Source organism: Hydractinia symbiolongicarpus, chromosome 8, assembly GCF_029227915.1.
Source record: "Hydractinia symbiolongicarpus strain clone_291-10 chromosome 8, HSymV2.1, whole genome shotgun sequence".
NCBI lineage: Eukaryota > Metazoa > Cnidaria > Hydrozoa > Anthoathecata > Hydractiniidae > Hydractinia > Hydractinia symbiolongicarpus.
Genome location: NC_079882.1, coordinates 7,289,835 through 7,311,463, shown reverse-complemented (window position 1 = coordinate 7,311,463; position 21,629 = coordinate 7,289,835). Strand labels below are relative to the sequence as shown.

The following is a 21,629-nucleotide window of genomic DNA, read 5'->3' as shown; positions in this document are numbered from 1 at the left end:
TTCGTTCGCGTCTAAGGTTTAGTTTGAGAGAAAGTCATTTTATCAACTCGAAGAAGAAAGCTTAGTTAACTAGGCTAATATTAGTGAGGACTGCTGTGTCCTTCGTGTGCACATGCGAGTTAAAAGTAATTTTTTGATCTGAAGTTGTTCTTTAGGTCAGAAATAAGCACAAAAAAATGGGTGCCAAAAATTTTAAATATAGTCTTGGAATGATCAATTATATAACGGTTTCAAAACTAGTAGATCAAAATGTCTATGTTTCCCGGAACGAAGAACCATTGAATTCACACTTTGGTCTGTAAATTATTGGTCTTTGAATTATCCCCTGCAGTGATCTGAACAATAAATTTCAATTAAACAGAAAGATACCTAGGCGACCTAATACTTTGCCAAAATTCAGTACAAAAAGAACACAAATTGCATTTTATACAAACTGCTAACGAACGCTACATTTTCAGCATACGGTTTTTACATTTCCAGCCATAAATAATATGACATAATTTCAAAATTATTTCTTTGCTGACAGTGAAAGTAATGAGGTCACCTAATTCCGCCCCGCGGGACCAAAATTTTTGGCACCTATTCTTATGCATATTTGTAACCTAAACAACAACCTCGAATCAAAAAATCAATTTTAACATGCTTTTTATTACAACATATAGCCCTTACTATATGGCGCAAAAATGTGGAATTAATTTTAATGTTTTTTTTATTGTAGCTACATATAAACCTCGAACGTATTTTAAGATTTTACTTAAGGCTAGCATGGATTGAGAGCTATTTCCGAGAATACATTTTATTGTTGTTAGAGGCTATATATATAGTTCAATCAAGCTATATATATAGTTCAATATTAAGGCCAAAAATCTTTATACAATTGTGATTCCAATGCTTGACTAAAGATAATATTAGATAATTTAGAAAATTACGTAAATTGTACCTACGCGAAATTAGCCAAAATTAAATTGATACTTTTTATCTTTTCTTTTTTTTTCCCTCAATAAACACTTTTTAAGCTTTCTTTATTACGTTTTTCCACTAATTGGTTTATTTTACTCGCTCTCGCTTTGGGATAAAGATCGCTGGGATTTCAATATTCGGATTTTTTTAAGAACGTACCTATGATAATCTTCTCTTGGGCTGACAGTACAGTTCTTCAACCACTTTTGTTTCAGCATATTGCTCATGATTGCAGGGACAGTGATAGACAGATTAATCAATCTATGGAAAAAATAATCTGCCAGGTTTATCACTTTGGCAGCAAAGGATGGTGAGCCAATTAAGAAAAGCAATTTCTTAATGTACTTCTTGCGACCAGACTAAGGCAAAGATTCTTCTAGTTGCCTACTTAAAGGCTTGCATGTCTGTTAAATCTGTAAAACAAAATATATAAAGGTCATGATTGTGCCAACATTGAGATCAATGAACATACCGATCACGATGAGGAGGTAAAGACTCTCGTGCATGCTCAATACGTCAGTATAACAGAAGCAGTATGGCGAATTTTCGAATTTAAAATGCACCAGCAATCTCATGTTCTCCATAGGTTGCCTGTGTACTTTTTCTATTTTAAGCAAGGCCAGGTTAAACAAGCTGTGAACAGAGCTGCTAATTAAGTCAAGCTTGGTTTGTGCTAAATGAAGAAAATCACAATGATGGCCAATATTTGTATCTAGATATTCCTCTTTACTTTGTTTTCAATAATGGAAAGTTTGGACAACAAGGCAAAATATTCACCATTAAAATTGTCTTCAGAATGTACAGTGAGTCGTTTTTCAGGCTTTAAGTTTTCCAGGAAGTCAACGTGCCATGGGTTAGAACTGTCAAGATGCTATTGCTATTATTGGTGAATTTGGAAAACTTTCAACATCTGCTAAGGATGACGAATTTCCATTGTATAGACGTCGTGAAAATTGGAATCCGTATCAACGTCAATAACATTGATGTTCTTAGTCGCTAAGTTTTTTCCTTTAACACCCATGGCTCTCCAAGAAATACAATGCACATACAACCCGTCTTAGTTAAAGGTCTCTCTCTTCAGCTCGAGCATTCAAGTGGTCGGCTAAACCTTCATATCAACGCGCAGGTTTGTTTGATTCGCGCGAATGTAAGTTGTTACCCTTAACATAAGAACTGGCACAATACTGTTAAAATAATTTTTTACCATGAATCGTGCTAAAATTTTGTAGTAGCATTTCTTGCCCGGGTTGCACGTTCGGCATTAAAACCAATCTGGTTCACCCTTGGAAAAAGTAGGCTCTAAATTTGCATATAGCGTAGAAATATTTTGGAAGTTGCTTTCACGTGGTGTAGACAACAACATCCCTGTTTCCAGAAAGAGTTTTATCTTGGCAAACAAAAGCTGAGGCTTCTTCGTCATAGTGTGGAAAGTTGTATCGCCTTTTATCAACTGCTGCCTGAGCTAATTTATCAACTTTAACTTCGCCATGTACCTGTATGCAGCAGCATAAGGGCTAACTCTGTTCATTACATCCTGATCTGTTTGCATCATGTCTCTCTACGGCCATTATTTTCTGGGGAAAGATTGGCTCTTATAAGTGCTCTACCTACTTCATAAATATAAAGTTGGTTAAAACAGGAGTTTTTTCCTCAGGAGGGTAAAGATCCCCAACACGATGCCATATTAGACCGCAGCACGTTTATTGGCAGCATGATTAGTATTACAGACAGACAGACACATAGACACATACACTCTTATAAGAGATCTCTTGTCCAGCGAAATAATTTTCGTATGAAAGTGTTATCCTAAAACATAGGAATCGTAGGTAAAATATATAGGTAAATTGTATTATAATATTCAACTGATTTATATTTATATTGCATAACAAATAAAAGTGCAAACCATAGCAAACGGTTTTGCCTTTAAAGAACTTTTCTACAAAACCTCTAATGAGCGGATACCTGCTCATATTTATTGCCTTATGAGTCACACTATGCATAAGTTTGAGTGTATATAACATTTGATACAATGTAACGCAAAAAATCAATATTTATTAACCAAAAGGTAAAATGTATTTGAAACGTCTTTTAACGAAATCCAGTCTATTGATGCATTGTGCAAAAATTCCAGTTTTTTTTCTAACATAAGCCAAATCTCTCGTGTTTTCTAGTTGGCCAAAATTACTTCATCAAAAGGAAACTGGGTAATAAGTTCTATGTTCTTATAAAATTAGGGCGAAAAAAATTAAAAAATCAATCCAAGTCGTTCTCGTTGATATCCTCGGCTAATTTTTGTTCAACAATTTCCTCGTCAACTTGAAATGCATTATTACATTCAAGAAACTCTTCCGAGTCGACACAAGGAATATCACCAAGGCTTTTCTCCATGTCAGCATTTACAGTTAGTTTTTCAAAACTATCACACAACGCACTGTCGTTATTTAAATTTTCCAAAGCATTCGCAAATTCGTCAGACGATGAAGATAAATGTTTTAAACGCGCGTTTTTCTGCGCGTCGTTTTCGTTAGTTGTAACGTCGGGCAATGAACCCGAAAGTAACCCCTTCCGAGTATCATGTGATTCTGTTTTATTAGTTTCTATTGGCAACGCGCTTGCGCACCGTCGTAACTCCGTTGGCAGTGCGTTCGAGCCTTCTTTTTTATCCACTTCCTCGGCTGATTCAACACTGGTGCTTCTCCTAATACGATTTAAGGTAGATTCAGAAACGCTTCGTCTCTCCGCACCAGGTGATTTTCCTGAACCTGCAACAGAATCAGCCCGCTTGCGCTTCACTGTTGATGCCATATTTTCCATAGACGACGCTGGAGATGTGTTCGCGACCAAAGGATAGCGATCGATCTTGATTACATCTTGAGCTCCTCGTAAACGATACACCAAAACGTACGCGTCTGGAGAAATCACTTTCTCGTTTTTAATTTTAATCGCATAATCATCATCAAACAGGCGCCAACCTTTACAAAAAATAAAAATACGAGTAGAAAATAACATCTGTACTCAACATTCTAAGTTGTAGAAGATATTTGTCTTCAAGCAAGAAAAAAGTCGACTCGCCCGTTATCCCAAACCCTTTAGTATCATAAGCATATTTATCAACCCCTGTAACTACAACTCGATAATCTTAAACACTTTTCAACGATAGTGTACTGTTATCGTGCGTTAGAAAGTGATATAAAACTTGACGCCTTTTTGAAGCTTAGCATACGTACCCACTTCGTCCTGATCACTTTGATTCAACAAACGAACCATACACGTGTAATGACCCATTCTCATCGTTCCTCGATGTGTGATTACACCGCACAAGTCGTAGGTAGGGAGGTAGTCAATTTTATTTCGAGTTTCTTTCGCGATGAAAGGCGATAAATCGAGATTACTGTGAAAATGCACGAAAAGCATTAAAATATACGTATTAAATATGTAAAAAGATATCCACAAATGTGCACAGAACACACACAAGTACGGCCTATATATTGGCACCTCACCTCAGCGGATATGAAACAGCTTTGTTGATTTTTTGTCCGTACTGGCCATAGGTGAACCTTTTCAAATGTAACAAAAGCAAACACGGTGGAGAACTGATCGCCATTTCTTTCTTTGCTGCCTGCAAACTCTTGCATTTCGAACATTTCCTGTATTACGTAGATTAGGAGAGTTAAAAACATACTCAAACAAAATAAGAAATTATATGTAACACAGTGTAAAAGGACGCATGCTCTATACAATAGAAATTTTAAATAATAATATTGTCTCACCATGATTCTGTCTCATCCAGGCGCTCAGGCTCCAGGAACAATCTTAAACAATCGTACAACGTGCACTGCTCGTCCACCGCTGGAGTTGAAGCATTCTCAATAACGTTATACGTTGGCACTTCTTTCGAACGAATATCACCGGTAGCGGCGCCCTCCTCCACAGGTGTATTCTGCCATTCCATGATGATGCTGGTAGTTTTGGCGATAACATCGATGGAGAAGTTCTCTTGATTCAGCAGTGTACATGCTTCGTCGTTGACGTTTGTTTTCGAAGACATTTTAATTACAAATTGACAATTTGCGATGGAGTTAACCATTTTTTGTTTGTTTTCACTTTCATCGGAACCACCATTTGCAGAAGCTGTATTTTCATCCTTCTTTCTATTATCGTCCTCCTCCGCAGGGGTAGACAAACAACATTCCACTGAAAATGACGCCCGTTCGCGCAACAGTTCTTCAAACGCCTCGTAAGAGATTGAGTCTTTTCTTAGTACTATATAAAACGGCAGCCCTACTTGCATTTTTAAGTCCTTTGTGCAAACCTTGCTGTGACATGACCAATCTTTTGTTTGGCAATCGTGACTACAATACGCTACAGCCATACACCTTGTGCAGCGCTTCAATTTGCTTGTCTGAAGCTCGTTCTGTAATTTACCACATAAATGGCAACAAACGATTGCACTTTTGTTCAGTAAATATTGAAACACAGGAATCGAGACGACATCTGATTCTTCTTTTGAGGACACCTCCGAGGCCACGACGTATTTTTGTTTTTGAAACGACGTCAGGGAAGCTCGATCATCCAAACAGACATCGGAATACCCTTCAAATAATGCAACTAAATGCGACGGTATCTTGGTAAGAGCTTGCAGCAGGTTGACGAGGTGCCAAACTTGCGCGTTCGGCGTGGAGACGGGGACTGTTATAAGTAAAGGTGGCGTGCACGTGTCTCGCGTGTAAAGAAGCACGCTTAACACGTTCGTATTTGAAGGAATGGGCAGAGAAACTTGCGCACATGGATCATAAGAATACGATACCTTGAAAACAAAGAAATTTTTTTAAGAAAGTGGAAATATAGCCGAATGGCAATCGAAAGTAAAGTTTTGAATTTGTGGCCGTTTTAGGCGACATGCGTAGTACGAATGCCGCAATTACGCCAAAAACGGTAACATGACATATACAATTGACTCCCTCTAATTCGAATTTCTATAATTTGAATATTTCTAATATTTCGACGAGTGCTCAGTCAACGTCAACTTTCCTTAAGAAACTCTTACAGAAAAACTTTCTACAATTCGAATTTTTCTAATTCAAAAATTTCTATAATCGAACAGTTTTTCAGTCCCTTCAGCACGATTCTCTACCTAATTCGTGTTTTAGTGTGTATATAGGGCTTTGACAAATTCAAATGTTTTTCTAAAATTTTCTAAGTTGTCTTTCGAACGTTATTTTTTAAAACGTTTGCCTTTCTACATTTTTTCACTTCTTGATTGAAAATGGCCAAGAGACAAGATAAAGATGGACATTCTGATAGCGAAGGCCTAACAGCAAAGCACTTGGTGATGCAACTCGTATTATCGAAAGAGATCGTCTCTTCAATGTAAAGCAATCAAATATTCAACAGTTTTTAAAATAGAGTTTCTTTTTTGTGTAAACTATAAAAATAAAGATTGAATGAAACTTGAATTATGTTTTCTTGATTTTAAAATTAACGTAATTTCTCTCTGTAATTCGAATTTTTACTCTCTGAAGCTGAAAGTTCAAATTACAGAGACTTTCTAAAATTCGAATAATTCAAACAAACATTTTTCCTCGTGTAAATTCGAATTAGGGAGAGTCAACTGTAGTTTTTTCTTTGGAATTAAAGTTACAAATACCGTAAATGCTCTAATAAACGCCCCGTCTCTATTAAACACCTGCCTCTAATAAACGCCCCTTCTTCAGTTAAAAAGGGCGTTAATCAAAGCCTTCATTCAAAACATTTACAGGAAAATAAAGGTACGGATTTATCTTTAAGGCTTTTCTACTGTATTTTAAATAAGTAAAATTTAAATACATGCCAAAATAGACTACAGTTTCTTAAACAGAGGGGGGAACATGGACGAATTTATTGATATACTGTAACCGTAAAAGGGTTAGTCTTGGTTCTTAGTTTTTTAATCAACAACCAGTGTCTATTTAACGCCCGTCTCTAATAAACGCCCCCTAAAGATTAAATAAACTCCTGGGCTTTCATGAGCACTTACGGTAAAAATGATCGTGAGAGAAAATATCTACCTTGTGGCAGGAAGCACATGTAAGTTTGGACATTAACTGACCATGAAACAGTTTAATAATAAATGAATTGTTTCGTTTGAGATGAGCTGACCACGCCGTATCTGGTTTTTCATTGACGCAAGATTCGCCATCTTGTTTACCAGTCTCCTTCTCCTTCTCGGATGATTTTTCATAACAATACTGATTCAGATCCTACATTAAAAAGTAATGTCTAAAAAATTACTGAATTCTTAAGAAATGTTTAAGAGTCGTGCCACGCATGCGGAGGGCATTATAAATTATTTGGCCGATGAGTAATGTTTTTGTTACTAAGCAGAGACAGAACATGGGAAGTTAAACCTTCAAATATAGAATCAATTATTGGAGTATTATGTGCTTTTATAGTCTCGCATATTTAATTTTGTTTCTTTTTTCTATATATGAAAATAGCTTACAAAAATTTATGTAATCATCCGTATATGGATTTTTACGAGACACTGTTATTATAAAGAAATAAGAATGTATACTATACAATGCGATGTGCTTGCTAAATGCAGGGTTCTCAGCATGCAATTTAACAGTCTGACGCACGACAAATCATCTTGTCGTAACAAACAACTTTCTCATGATGACTACACAACACACAATCTTACTTTGTTACTAAGCGACGTCGGCTTTCTAGAGCTTTTTTCTTCGTATTTCTCTGATAAACGTATCTTTAAAAGTATCTCGCTCTACTTGTGAGATATTCCAAAGGACCACACGTTATATATTGTCGACCATGGAGTAGATATTTAACATGAGATTTATGCAGTTTCTCGAGGCTAATTCCCTATTAAACACCAGTTTTCATTAGTCCGTGCATAGAATTATCACATGATGGCAAACAGAACAACCTTATTCCACGTGATACAAAAAACTAATGTCTTTTTTTTTCGCGCATACGTATGGATAAACCCAACAACGTTCAGGAAAGACAGGAAAACCTTTAAAATGTATTAAAAGCACATATTTTAAGCCTCACATCCATGTTTTTAGATAAAAACATGCATCTCAATAAATACGCAGGAACTTCCAGAGTTTATCTGATAGCTTTGTTATCTTTTAGACACACAACTGATAGATATAAACAACTTTATCTTTTCTTCCACATCTTATGTCTAGACTATTAAGAATAAATTTACGCTTAACATAAATAAGGAAAAACAAAGAAACGAAAAAAAGAAAAAATATTCCCGCCAAAAAAAGGAAAGAAAAAAATTTCCGCCATTTTTCTCGTAACAAATTAGATAGGAAGCAATTATGCAATTAATTGACGACCAAATAACATGGCTACACTTTTTTAAGAAACAACTCCATTTTTACGTTTAGTCTAAGTTGATAGGGCGAAATTTAAACTTCAGTCTTAAACAACCATTTTTGGCCATGTCTGGGAATTGTCAAACAACATCGCGTGATCCGAAAACGCTCTATGTTGACAGATATATGCCTGGTAAACAATGTTGGAAGTGTACCAGCTTTAAAAAATCGCATGAATTGGTCATGTTAACGTCAGCAGAATTTCGCATAGCTAAGGGCCTAAGAGCTGAGAAAATAACCTAATATTCTATATCCTATGGAAGATTTTCAGCATTGACAAGTGAAGTTTGACAGGTCCCAAGCATGTGTGCCTATTATGAAATGACTTTGACCTTTTCCTATAATATTTTGAACAAGACTGAAGCTGTTAGCGAAGGGGTCATTTTACCACAACAACCATTGGTATATTATGGGAAACTTTTGTTTCAGATGAGATACAGGCATTTACGATTTTTTTTATCACGACATGTGAAAAATTTTAATGCCATTAAATAGATTAAAAACATTTATTTTAATCTAAATATGCTTGTTTTTGACATATTGGAAGTAATTCAGGTAAATATAAATTAAAATAATAATAATAAAAGAAAAATATGAAAAAATTGGTCATTTTTTGACTTCTCGCTGAAGTAGAACTAATTTGAGTATCACTGACATGCTGCTTTACATATGCTTCGCAAACGAACCTACGTAGTGTAGTGGGTGCGACCGGGATGAAACTCTCAGTTGAGAATAGATACAAAGATGCGCCATGATCAAGATTCACATATCATATATTCTAATTTAGTTAGTTTCACTGTCACAACATTCGTCCTTCCCAAAAATCTGAAATAACCCCCTCCCCCAAAGAAAGGTTAGAGTCTTACGTTAAGAAATGGATGTGAATTGACTCCCTTGACATAAATTGCAAAACGAGCATCGGTAACGTAACTTTTAATTCATAAACAAATCGCTAACCTTTCGAAGGCGTGCACAAAAACATTGTGCTTAATAATTTAAACATATACAAATAATAACTAAATTTTTTTAGCTAAAAACAATTCTGACTTCGAAGGATATTTTAAAGTATGGTTGACATCGGGTAATACAGCCATTGAAGATATCCTTCCAGCTGTTGTTACATTCGATCGAAGAGTATTATCGTGAGCAACCTTGTTACCAGTATGACATAATAGCTTCTTACAAAATGTCAAAACTGCCCCTTTCAGTTCTTTATTGCCACTCGTATATAAAAGCGGATCTAGCGCTCCATTAAACGTCGAAAAAAAGACAGTAACGTGGAGCCATTTTATTGCGTCGACTTCTCCTGCACATCCAGCGAAATGACCAGTAGTATATAGCCCCCAGTATATGAAAAATGGCAGCCAAGTTAGTAAAAATGTCATTATTAACAACCCCAGAAGTTTTTCAGCTCTTTGCAAATGTAACTCTCTAACGAACATCGACTTTCTGTCAAGAAGTAAGTTTTTCTCTTTCCGTTTCCAAACAATGGCCGAGAAGGAAAGACACAAAAAAGTCAAAGGTATAGCAATAGACCATAACAAAGCTATAATCCGATATACAAACGGGTGATCAATGTGTTTCCAATCTCGTAAACATATACGAATCCGATCTTCATATCGGAACGACATTGACGACGGCAACACCCAGCCAGTGCAAATGAACCATACTACAATATTATAAATTACAACCGCGTTCTTCTGCATACGCAGTCCTTGTCGAGTGGGATACTGGATGGCCATGTATCTATTAAAACTGATGGCACAAAGGGTTAGTAAATAAGCTCCTGCTCCGATAAAGTACACGCACAAGCCTTCTGTGAATGCGCAAGCAACGTCACGGCTATTCTGCGACGCGGCAATTCCGCCGGTGTCGGTGACAAAACAAAACAGTAAAACGTTCACGCCGGATATGATATGAGCGAGTGAAAGATTTAAAAGTAAATAATTCATCGGACTCTGCAGTTGTTTCTGGAAAGGTATAGTAAACCATACGGACGCATTTCCAACGACGTTTACACAGTAAATTGAAACGAAGAGTATTCTCAAAACTACATGTCCGCTCGCAGGGAAAATCTCCCTGTTTTGTAATCCATTCATGAAATTTGAATCGTTTGCATTTAGAAGTAACTCATTTCCACACGATACTGTCATCTCACATCAGCACTCTGGGTGACGGAAAATTCTCCAGTACATCACAACATTAAGATATGATTTACATTTTCACATCAAGATATGACTTTTTTATTCATCGGTTGCTATGGAAATTAATTAGAATTGTATTTCCTGCGATTTACTGCTACTTACAATGATCAACGAGGCGTAGGATTGCAATAAAATTCAATTATTAAAAAACTTAATTTGTGCGCAAACGTGTAATCGGTTCGCAAGTAAAAAACTGCCGGTTTCGAAACATTCTTTGATTTTCAAAACCTACACGTTTCAACTTGAGAAAAATAAAACAATAAAATAATAGATATTTGACGAAGATAAGAGAAATGGTTGAGTATTATGCGTTTTTCTCTTTTCAACGTAAGAGGATGAAAATAAACAATAGCATAAATTATACTTCTTGCATAAATTACATTTTCACAGTGAAACATCAATAATTTATACGCCTGGGGTCTTGACATCGTGAAAAGTAAAAAGAGAAAAACTTTTTCCTGATGTTAAGATAACACGAACAAAACCTAGTTAGCTACCAGGCTTATAAAAGTCGATATGTAGGTACTTTGATTAAAACTTTGTAACCAACGGAAGGACAACCTGATCACCAGGCTACTGCGAGTCTTGACACGTTCGTTACTTATCTATTTTTAACGCAACGAGAGACGACTAAGTTATTGAACTCCTTCGCAGAGGATAGAGCATACGAAAAGTTTAGAAAATCTACTCATGTAAACTTTGCTCGTCATTTGCGCACTACGTGAAAACAACTGAGCTAATCAATTTTTTCTACTAATATAATCGACTTTGGTGTAATTTATAGAGCACAGATCATGTGACTCTTCTTCTTACACCCTCCTCTTTACAGTATAAGTAAGGAAACAATGAGATAAGCCAAGCGTAAAACTTTTGTCAAAATCTTTAGAAATTGGAAAGAGAGTCCACTAATAAACTTTTTCGGTTAACTTAGACCATCTTCAGAACAAATATACCAGCTTAAACTCGTACATACTTACACAAAAAAAACTGTATTTAACATTATGTATAAATTCATACAAACGCTTTGGATGTATTTTATGTACTTCTTTATCATCTAGGTTTTCAGATTTGTATTGTCATTCTAAAAAATGCTTTAAGATAACCGAAGTGTGTTAATAGTACATATACAAGCCTTAGATGTACCAAAGAATAAACACGTCTTTTTAACAGAAATACGCCTAAAGACATTTTAGCCATCCACAACTTGTATATTAAATGCTCTTAAAAGAAGAATTCTCGTAAAAAAATAATGAACACAACACAAATAAAACAATAAACCATCTACGAAATATCAATAATTACGCCTTTGACCTCGACGCCTACGTGATATGACTCGATAAAATTCGCCCCGATTATCCTCTCTATTACAGTGAACTTATTCTCCCTGAACTGTATTACATGTTCGAAACCGTTTGAGTAATAAATATTCCAATAACTTATATATGGACCTAATTTCTTTTTAATTGTATATACAACAATAACAAAGAAATAAAACAGTATATTAAACACTCCAATTCTGTTTTGTATAATTATCAGCTGTCATGTAATTAACTCTTTATTGTCTTTTAATACGCACTGGGCGCATATATATATGCAGAACGTTTAAACCGCCCTCTTCGCTTTAAGGTGGTGCTCATTTGGTGGTTTTCGAAAGAAGCACGCCTTAAATAAGGTTGCTCCAAAGAAGCGGTGTGTGATTGAGGGTGATTAGGAGTGATTAGGGTGTGATTGGGGAGGAAGGGAGGTGCTTATAAGTAAAACAGCGTTATCAATCGATTTCTTCTGGATGCAAGGGTGAAAAGTGAAGGGGGTGGAAAAGATAAAAAATCTTACTTAACGTTCAAATAATGTGAGAAATTACATGTGAGAGTCACATTTGTTTAGAATTAGCAGCGGAAAAAGCAATTGTAACGTTTAAAAAATTGTGAGACAATATTAAAATGGCAGACAAATTGATTTTTTTGTGTGCAGTTTGTTACTAATCTTAAGCTGTTATCAAATTTTAAAAATTCGAAAAACAATTCCTCTACAAACTATATATTAATTACCTCGTGTAGGTTATCCAAAAGAGATGCGAAGAACTCTTGAGCGTCGTGTTGCTGCCAGCCAAGAAATAAAGAACATCGTTTACCCATGATGCTCTAAAAAAAATCCAAATAAGACCACACATGCGTTAAAAAACAAACAAAAATTAATAACGGATACAAACAAATGATTTTTTTATCTTCATCCTGCTTCCTGGCAATTAACTTCCATCCTGAGTAATAAATATGGCATGGTTTTGTGAGAAATGTATTATTAATGTCGTCAACATGATTCATCATTATCTTCTATTATTTGATGCTGTTATAACTGGTTGAAGATTTTCATGTCTTGCAGGGACACTGGCAATGTCAAAGAAATTTCCCAATTTTTTGAAAAGTGCTACTTAGTAAGGCTAATGCAAGAAAAAGACAGGTTTTTCCTCACCTTAAGGGCTGTAGGTTTGATAGCATGTCTTCGATTTGACCACAGAGCTTTTATAACTTCAGCAAATGCTTTCGCCACCTTGCCACCAGAGCTTAATGGGTTGTTTGAGTTTATTTCTTTTAGAAAGTGGTCATCTAAAATAGCAAAGTAGATAATTATTAATCTATATGTTATACCGTATTTACTTTAATCCTTCCGTAACTCTACAATTCCCTTCTCTGCAGCAAACCCGCCTTTTTGATATGGCTCTCCAATAATCCCGCATGCGGTATTGCTATACTTTCTATCGAAGCTGTAACGTATCTACCTACTCCAATATTTCCTTCGCATATAGCAGTGTAAGTAGCATGTTACAACAATTTCGAATGCATACTTGTTAAAATTTAAGTAAAGGATACAAAAGTTGCATTTTTTATTGCACGGAACAGATTTCTTTTTACGTATCATAATTCCGTGACTTTAAGAACTGGCCGAAATTTTTTCGTTGAAAGTAATATTAACCCAATTTCCAGGCTTGAAAAACACCCCCCTTCCCCTCTCTAGTAAACCCGCCTTTAACATCGCTATAACAAGGATTTTGAAAAGGCATCAAAACAAAACATAACCTACTTTTAAAAAAGTCTCTGGTTTCTTGAATGTTAGCTAGAATCTGAATGACAACATTCATATAGCAGTTATTGGAATAATTCTCCAATCCCGTCAGACCGAGCAGCGACTCAGACTGTGACGTTGACACTGTTATCGTTGTTGCTTTCTTGATGTTCTTCTTGTCCTCCATCGTAGATGATGAAGCTTGATTTTCAACCTTTGTTGGACCATCCTGGCCACCCTCCTTAGTCAGCGGTGTGGATTTCCCACCGAGAAGTTGAGAATTTTTGGTTGGAGAATTTTTGGGAGAGTTTGTTTGTTTCTTCTTTTTTCCTTCTTTTTTTGGCGATTCGTTCAAATCTGGAGAGAAAAAGGTGACATGTTACTCCAATATTTTATCTTGTACCAAATATTCAAATTGTTGAAAATTACAAAAAAGTTAAAAGACTCTTCTAACTTTTTTGTCTTTACAAAAAAAGTACAGTAAAATGGAAACAAAATGCAATGGTAAAAAAAAACAAATTAATATGTAATCTAGGGCTTAAAAGTATTTTTTAAAATGAGTTATATTTAAAGGGATTTGCAATATGAAAACTAATATTTTGTTTGTTACAGAGGATGAAAAGTTTCTTATCAAGTGTTGTGGAATTTCTTAAAAAACTTTTCATTTCACCTTATTAATAATGTAATAAGTTGGTCCACTGAAAACTAAATGTAAATTCATATGGGGGATATCATACAGTATGATCATTAAAGCATGTGTAAGAACTTGAATCGCCTTACCATATGCATATAACATGTATATAAAATTTTGAATTAAAGTTATCACAAGTAAAGGTAATTATTGAGACATTAGATCAACTAAATATTCTTTCATACTACAGGTCAAAATAATTCACCAGATAGAGTATTCTCCTATCTAGCTGTGCTGTATAAGAAATTTTTGAACAATAATTACCGTCAGGATCAAATCTTTCCAGGCTTCCCCATTTAACTGGTATTTTCTTCTTTAACAACAACTCAATAAATGGTGCTTTCAATTTAAAATGACACCGCCCAGGATCGATATCTCCTCTTAAAAGACAAAACACTTCACATCAGTAATAAATATTTAATACAAGGCTCCGTCAAACGTAAACTTTACTAACCAGTTAACTCGTAGCAAAATGAACCTTAACTTTCAGAAAAATGCATAGTCAAGTGAGGCAAAAGAAGACATTTTTTATTCATGCTCATTAAGGACTTTTTTTTACTGTTTTAACTGGTAGCCTTTCTTCACACAAATAACACAATGTCATAGCAAGAATACACAAGGCATAGTCACTATGCAGCAATTTAGTAGAATGCTAAACGTGTTCATTGACGTATTTTATAGAAAATGTTTTAGCTAATTTTGTCTGCACATTTTCCAAAATAACCTCATTCGTGAAACCTTTTATTATACTGTTGGTCATACTTCAGAAGAACTACTACCCATTACCTTGTTTTGAGGACGTACGTGAAAGAGCACTTCTTTCGTTGACCTTTTGCATGCTGCTTTAAAAATGCAATGTGCCTAAAAAAGTTACAACAAAATTAAAATTAACAGTCAAATTCCTTTGTATTTCTATACACCTTAACTCATGAGGAAGCTTAAATTTTAGTCAAAGCAGGTTTTAGTTCTGTTAATGCAAATTATTTTTTAACTCAGGCTAAAATTTTTCAAAATTGCTTAATCTTCTTAGAGATGACTCTACTTTCTTCCCAAACATATAATAGAAGTTTGTGAAAAAATTATTTTGGATTTTCTTTGTCGATGTTGTTTGAACAAAATAAAACTCACAAAAAAGTGACAAACAATAAAATAGGGTAAGTTGCAAATAGAAAAAATCTTCCTCCTCCTTTACTTAAATCTTATCAGTTATATGTTCACCACTATTTTGTTAAAATAAAAAAACAGAAAAATTTCCAAGACATAAATTTGTATTTAAAATCAAGTTTTATAGTTTGACATGTATATTTTTAACTCTATTGCAAGAAATTATAGTAAATTATAAACAAAATGGCAAGACAGAAGATTGAAGAGACTACTCAAATTACGAAGAAAGTTTCAGATATTATATACTAGGATAATTTTAAAACAGCAATGTCTATCCAAAAAACACAGTGAAAATTAATAATTTGTCCTCAAGAACACAGATTTAGGGACTAACGAACTTACTGTGTAGAAAACTTGACAGAAACACTCTTCTCTTCAAAAATAATATCATGCTCTTCTACATCACGAACATACAAATGTATGTTCACATCGTCAGGACCCTAAAATAAAATAATGAAAGTTATCAACTACTAGCTACTTTAAATCTTCCCATAATTACTCCATATTTTGCACAATAACGTTTACTGTATTTTGAGAGTTCAGTGTGCTTAGGGTTTGCACTAATGAAAAACTAAAGTGAGTGATTATTAAAAGCAAATGTATATATTAAAAACAGAATTAATTTTCAAGTTCTCCAAAATTATTTTATTTTAATTTAATTTTAGAGTTTGCACTAATGAAAAACTAAAGTGACTGATAATTAAAAGCAAATGTATATATTAAAAACAGAATTAATTTTCAAGTTCTCCAAAATTATTTTATTTTAATTTAATTTTATGCCATTGGTATACGCATAAAATTAATGTCTTTTAATAAATCTCAAGCCGAGGACAAAAAATCAAATGATGTAAAAATAACCGCATGCCTAAATTGGTTCTGTTTAAAGTGGTACAACTCCATTTCATGATTCTGTCATGTATTACATTTTGAAATGGTTTCCCATTATAGCTCACCATCACACTCTGTTTTTTTAAATATCTTTAGTTTATGGTGTTGAATAATATTCAATGGTTGATAAAATACATTAATCCCCAAAATGTTTTGGCGCAACATATTTTCGACCAAAAAATTGACTAAAAATTTATTTCCTAAAATTCCAGATCAACAAAAAGTCAGGTCAAATCTTTTAGAATAATGTTTCTTTAATTATTTTTATTTTTTTATTGTACTTTATTTAGGAAGTTAAATGCAACTCATTATTTTCGGTTTTTAGATTAAATTTGAAAAAAAGGTTTACCCTAATAAAATCATTGGTGGTTGTTTTGTTTTTACATATTTTTCTATGTATTTTTTCATTATTGATTTTTTTTTGTTTTGTTTGTTTTTTTTGTTGCTTTTTAGCTTTTTTGATTGATAATTACTCAGACAATGACTGGAATTTAACCAATAAAAAAAATTGCCAAGGCCAGTTAGTTGACAGATTATTTGGGTTGCTGGACAAACTTGCCAGTATGTTGCTTTCCTTGCTAATTAGATTGCTACACTGATGGAAAGTGTGGATCATCTCAAGATGATTTTATACATGATACGTTGAGAAGCACACATGTAATAAAGGACATGAGACTGACAATACATGTGGCAAGTCTCCAACCAGCTTTAGAAGATGAAGGAATTACAGTTAAATGGAGGGAAGATAAACATAAAGGGGCTCAAATGTGTTGGAGTCTGTGATTTTGCAACGTGCATTATGACCATTGTGTTTTTGGAGTGTATTATTTTCTTTTCTAGGAAAATTCACTTTTTGAGATGTTCTTTCTTATTGGTGTTTACACAATTGTTTTGTGAATTTTATACTTTTCTGTTTATGTTTATGCTGTTAAGAATGTAGTATCCATGTACTTATATTCTTGTTTTGTAACTTATAGAACCAGTAGAACATAAACAAAAAATAATTGTAGGCCTAGGTAGTTACTCGCATTTTTCTCTAATGGTGGTATATATATTTGATATTAAATTTGTGCACACATTGCCAACACGTTCCTAAGTTTAATTAAAACATAACATAAAATTAACTAATCTTACTTTGTATAATGTTGTAACTTTGTGATTAAAAATAGCAGAACTGGTTCAGTATTTTAAGTAAACAATACTTGTGGATGTGTTCATTTAAGTTGCCGAAAAAGTTATGTCATATTTGTCAACTTTTTGAGGTAACAGCTCTATGCCAATGTATGAGACTGAAATAGGACTAATTTCCTAACACTGGGTCTACCTACCCATTTCAGGACAAACTTTCAAACTCCAATATCTCTTCAAAAATTTGTCAAAAAAGCACATGATCCTACATATTAATTTTATGAACCTTTAAAGCTCTATACAGCAAAGGCAAAAAATGGATATTGATGAGTCAATGCTGACATCATCTAAATTTAAATTACACATTACACAAATTATAATACTTGAGTTGAGAAAAAATATATACAAAAATACACAAATGTTTATCTTCTGTCCCAGGTAGGCCAGTTATATCAAACTGTGGATATTTGACAGAGAGAATTTCTTCTTTTCTCGACTTTCACCTACAGCCTCTTTTTAGGAAAGTTAAATCTTGCATCAAAGATACGAATGACTTTTTATGTAAATTGAGAGATTTGCCACCTCTGCCTCACGATGCCATTTTCTGTACTATTGATGTTGTGGGACTTTATCTCAGTATTCCTCATGAGGATGGTTTAAAGGCCATGAGGAAGGCATTAGACGGTAGAGATGACATCTTAAGCCGTGGGTTTGGTGGCGCTATATTGATGATATCTTTTTAATCTGGGAGCATGGTGAAGAGCAACTGGAGGAGTTTTTTCAATATCTCTTACACCCTACAATTAAATTCACCCATAAATTTTCCAGGGATTCGATAGAATTTTTAGATGTTTTAGTTATCAGAGAGGAACAAAACCTTTAAACTGACCTTTTTGTTAAGGAAACTGATACGCACCAGTTTTTGCATTTTTCTAGCTGTCATCCATTTCATACTAAAAAGGGAATACCTTATAGTCAGGCTCTTAGGTTAAGGCGAATTTGTTCCACGGATGAGTTTTTTAAAAATCGTATTTCAACTTAAAGGAATGGCTTTATTGTAGAGGGTATGAAAAGAAACTTGTAGATTCGCAAGTTAGTAGAGCGTTTACATTAGATCGTAATGAGATCTTACTGCCAAGTTCAACGACAGACAGGGGTTTAGGTAAGGAGGTTTTCCCCACTACTTTTCATCCTGCTTTAAATAAGAATATTTATAACATCTTCAGGGAGGCCCAGATTATTTTAGAATGTGACGAGGAACACAAAACTCTGTTCCCAACTGTCCCCCTAATTTCGTTTCGTCGGGCTAAGACTTTAAAAGATACTTTAGTAAGATCTAAGTTACCAAGTGAGGGAGAAATATGTTCTTGCCAAAGCTGTAATAAGCCTAGATGTCAAGTTTGCAGTGTTCTAATTAAGGGTGGAAATTTTTCTAATTCAGATAACAATAGGGATTTTAATATCCGTCGAGGTCATTTTAATTGTGACTCAAATTTGGTTATTTACAGGCTTGTCTGCAAAACATGTAACATGCAATATGTAGGCAGTACAAAAACGGTGTTTAGACTTTTTTATATATATATTCTGGAACGAGACTCTTTTTGTACACCTGACAAAGAAATGATCGAAACGTTGTTATAAATACTTGGTTTTTTTGACTCCATATACTTATATTTAAATTTACACGATGCTGCCTTAAAAATGAATATATATATTTGGGTTTTTCAACTCCAGATTATTTTTTTCAAGTTAACTGGTTTTAATTTAAAAAAATAACTTTTTAAATTTAGAAGTTATTGTCGACTGATTTGTAGAAAGTTTCAGTTTTTAGAAAGACAGGTAAAGTGTTTATGTGTGTATGTCGAAGATAAGGTTGCATTGGTAAGTTTTTTGAACAGTTTCCTATTTTGCACAGGCCATCAAGACCACACCTAAATCAATCCTCAATTTAATAAAACCTATTCTTCTGGGAAAATCTACTATAATTCTCAATCCTTTAAAACCATTCCCTTTCTGGTAAGGACCAAGGCTTATTTTGATGTTGTTTCATTGTCAGGGTGAAATTAAGCATTCTCAGTTGCCATTACCAGCTTTTTCCCAATCAAACTTTATTTTAAATATCCCAATTTATTTGTAAAGGGATGATTCCATCTTATCTTTTTCACAAACAGTGCAGGTGTTGTGTCATCGTAAACAAAAATATTGGTATTATTGTAGCAATGTCGTTAAACCCAAAGAAAAGGAAAATGGAATATTTTCGGAACACATGAAAAAGCAATTTATTGAATTTCCGCGCCCGAAGGCGTAGGAAATTCTTTAAAACCGTCCTTTTTTTCTTTCGGAGCATTTTTTGAGAAAAAATCGACCCTGGGATTTTAAGTTCATCTGAGAGAAGGATAGGATTGGTATAACTGACTAACTAACTAACCCTGTCCCAAGTGGATTGCAACGTCACAGATTTAAACTTCGTACCCAAGCTCCCTAAGTACTGCGAAGTCATCTAAATGACGTTTCAGGCCAAAATTTGGCACAGTTAACAAAAAAAGTATGCTGAACATGATAGTGACATCTAAATTTTGGCTTTTTGCCACCTTAAATGTCATTTTAGGCCAAAATTGGTCCAAAAATTAAAACTACTTTATTTGCGACAAAAATTGGCACAGTTAATAAAAAAAGTATGCTGAACATGATGGTCACATCAAAATTTTGATTTTTTGTCAACTATATGCCGTTTAAGACCATAAACGTTTCAATCGCAAGACTATCAACCATGAATGATAGGCTGCATTTTTTGTTAGCAATTTCTTTTAAAATGTGAGTTTATTATGACACGTTTCGTTTTGTTTGCGTTTGTTCTAAGATATAATGTCACTTGTGTGCTTTATCTTCAGAGCTTCATGCACCAAATCTCTTCGAATGTTTGGCACGATAACACAACAAATTAGCAGGTTGTCATCAAATATTTTGGTAGCGAGCGGAAATTCTTAGAGCCCCCAGGGCTTCTTGTAATTAAGTTCAAAACCAATCATATTTTGTTACATCGAGTTTTCAATACATCTTAAAAGTTGAGGAATAAAACTTATATCTTAATGCCACCACATCCCAGCCGTTCTATTACCATGATAGCATCAAAATTCTTTATACAAAATCCAACTTTTTGTTAAAATCAGACCCAAAATTATTAGATTATTATTACAAAGAAAAGAAAAATGTGACACAAACAACACAAAAACACCATGGTAAAAAATTACTTTGCAAAACCACTTAACCTCGCAATGGACAGCAAGCATTGATAACACCTTATTTTTGAAGTAGTGATGTCGTAAACACCAATGATCACTTACTTTTTCATACCAGTCCTTTTTCATCTGATCCAACTCGTAGTATGGAATGGCCATCTCATTTATTCATTTTTTATTTCTGTAGTTAAAGGATATATATTTTAATTAACCACATATACAAACAGCATTTAAATTTTAAAATATCTTAATATGAGAATTCCAAGAACTTGTTATTTCACAGTGGCAACCGATTTAATATTACACATAGAGAGGAGATTTTAAAATTTAATTTAGGAGATTTCCTGGTCACATTTTAGAAGAAAACACGAACACATTGATAAAAACAATTTTATTTTTGAAAATGTTACCAAAATTTTAGGAAGTAATAAAGAGAAGTTACTATTTGAAAACAAAATGGATGTCAGCTATAAACAATTTTAGGAGATTTTAGAAGTAAACCATTATTTTGGGTCCAATTTCTAGGTTATTTAGAAGAATTGTGGCCACCCTGCACTACTCTCAACTACAATCTTTGACCCACAGATATAGCAAGCTAAAACTCTCAAAAAAAAATGGGAAAAAAAAAATTCAAAGGTTTAAAAATGAAAAAAAAATATTAAATTCCAGATATTATTAGTTCATACTCGAGCTAAAAAAATATAAGAAATTTTTTATACCTTTCTTATACTTTTTTGGGCTTCCACTCGTACAGGTGTGTACAGGGGTACACACCAATTTACCAACATCAATTATAGATACATGAGAGAGTCAGGTCTCCAGATCTCCATATAAAAGACCTATCAAGTAGTGTTAAAGTCTCATTTTGATGGTTTTAAAACGACCTACAGCACTGTTTGGGCTTTCTATG

At 34.0% G+C, this 21,629-nt stretch overlaps 1 protein-coding gene across 1 annotated transcript; it reads right to left on the bottom strand.

Annotated features, from left to right (window-relative positions):
- Positions 1 to 2,710: 2,710 nt before the first annotated feature.
- On the bottom strand, positions 2,711 to 20,923 carry LOC130654152 (ubiquitin carboxyl-terminal hydrolase 19-like). Its single transcript, XM_057456689.1, has 12 exons — positions 20,825 to 20,923; positions 15,807 to 15,904; positions 15,087 to 15,161; positions 14,565 to 14,680; positions 13,628 to 13,966; positions 13,019 to 13,152; positions 12,598 to 12,690; positions 7,008 to 7,199; positions 4,731 to 5,767; positions 4,461 to 4,607; positions 4,188 to 4,351; positions 2,711 to 3,932 (listed from the first exon to the last, which is right to left on the bottom strand). Exons 1-12 carry the CDS (start codon positions 20,876 to 20,878, stop codon positions 3,214 to 3,216), a joined length of 3,168 nt encoding a protein of 1,055 aa, XP_057312672.1. The 5' UTR covers positions 20,879 to 20,923; the 3' UTR covers positions 2,711 to 3,213.
- Between the last annotated feature and the right edge of the window lie 706 nt (positions 20,924 to 21,629).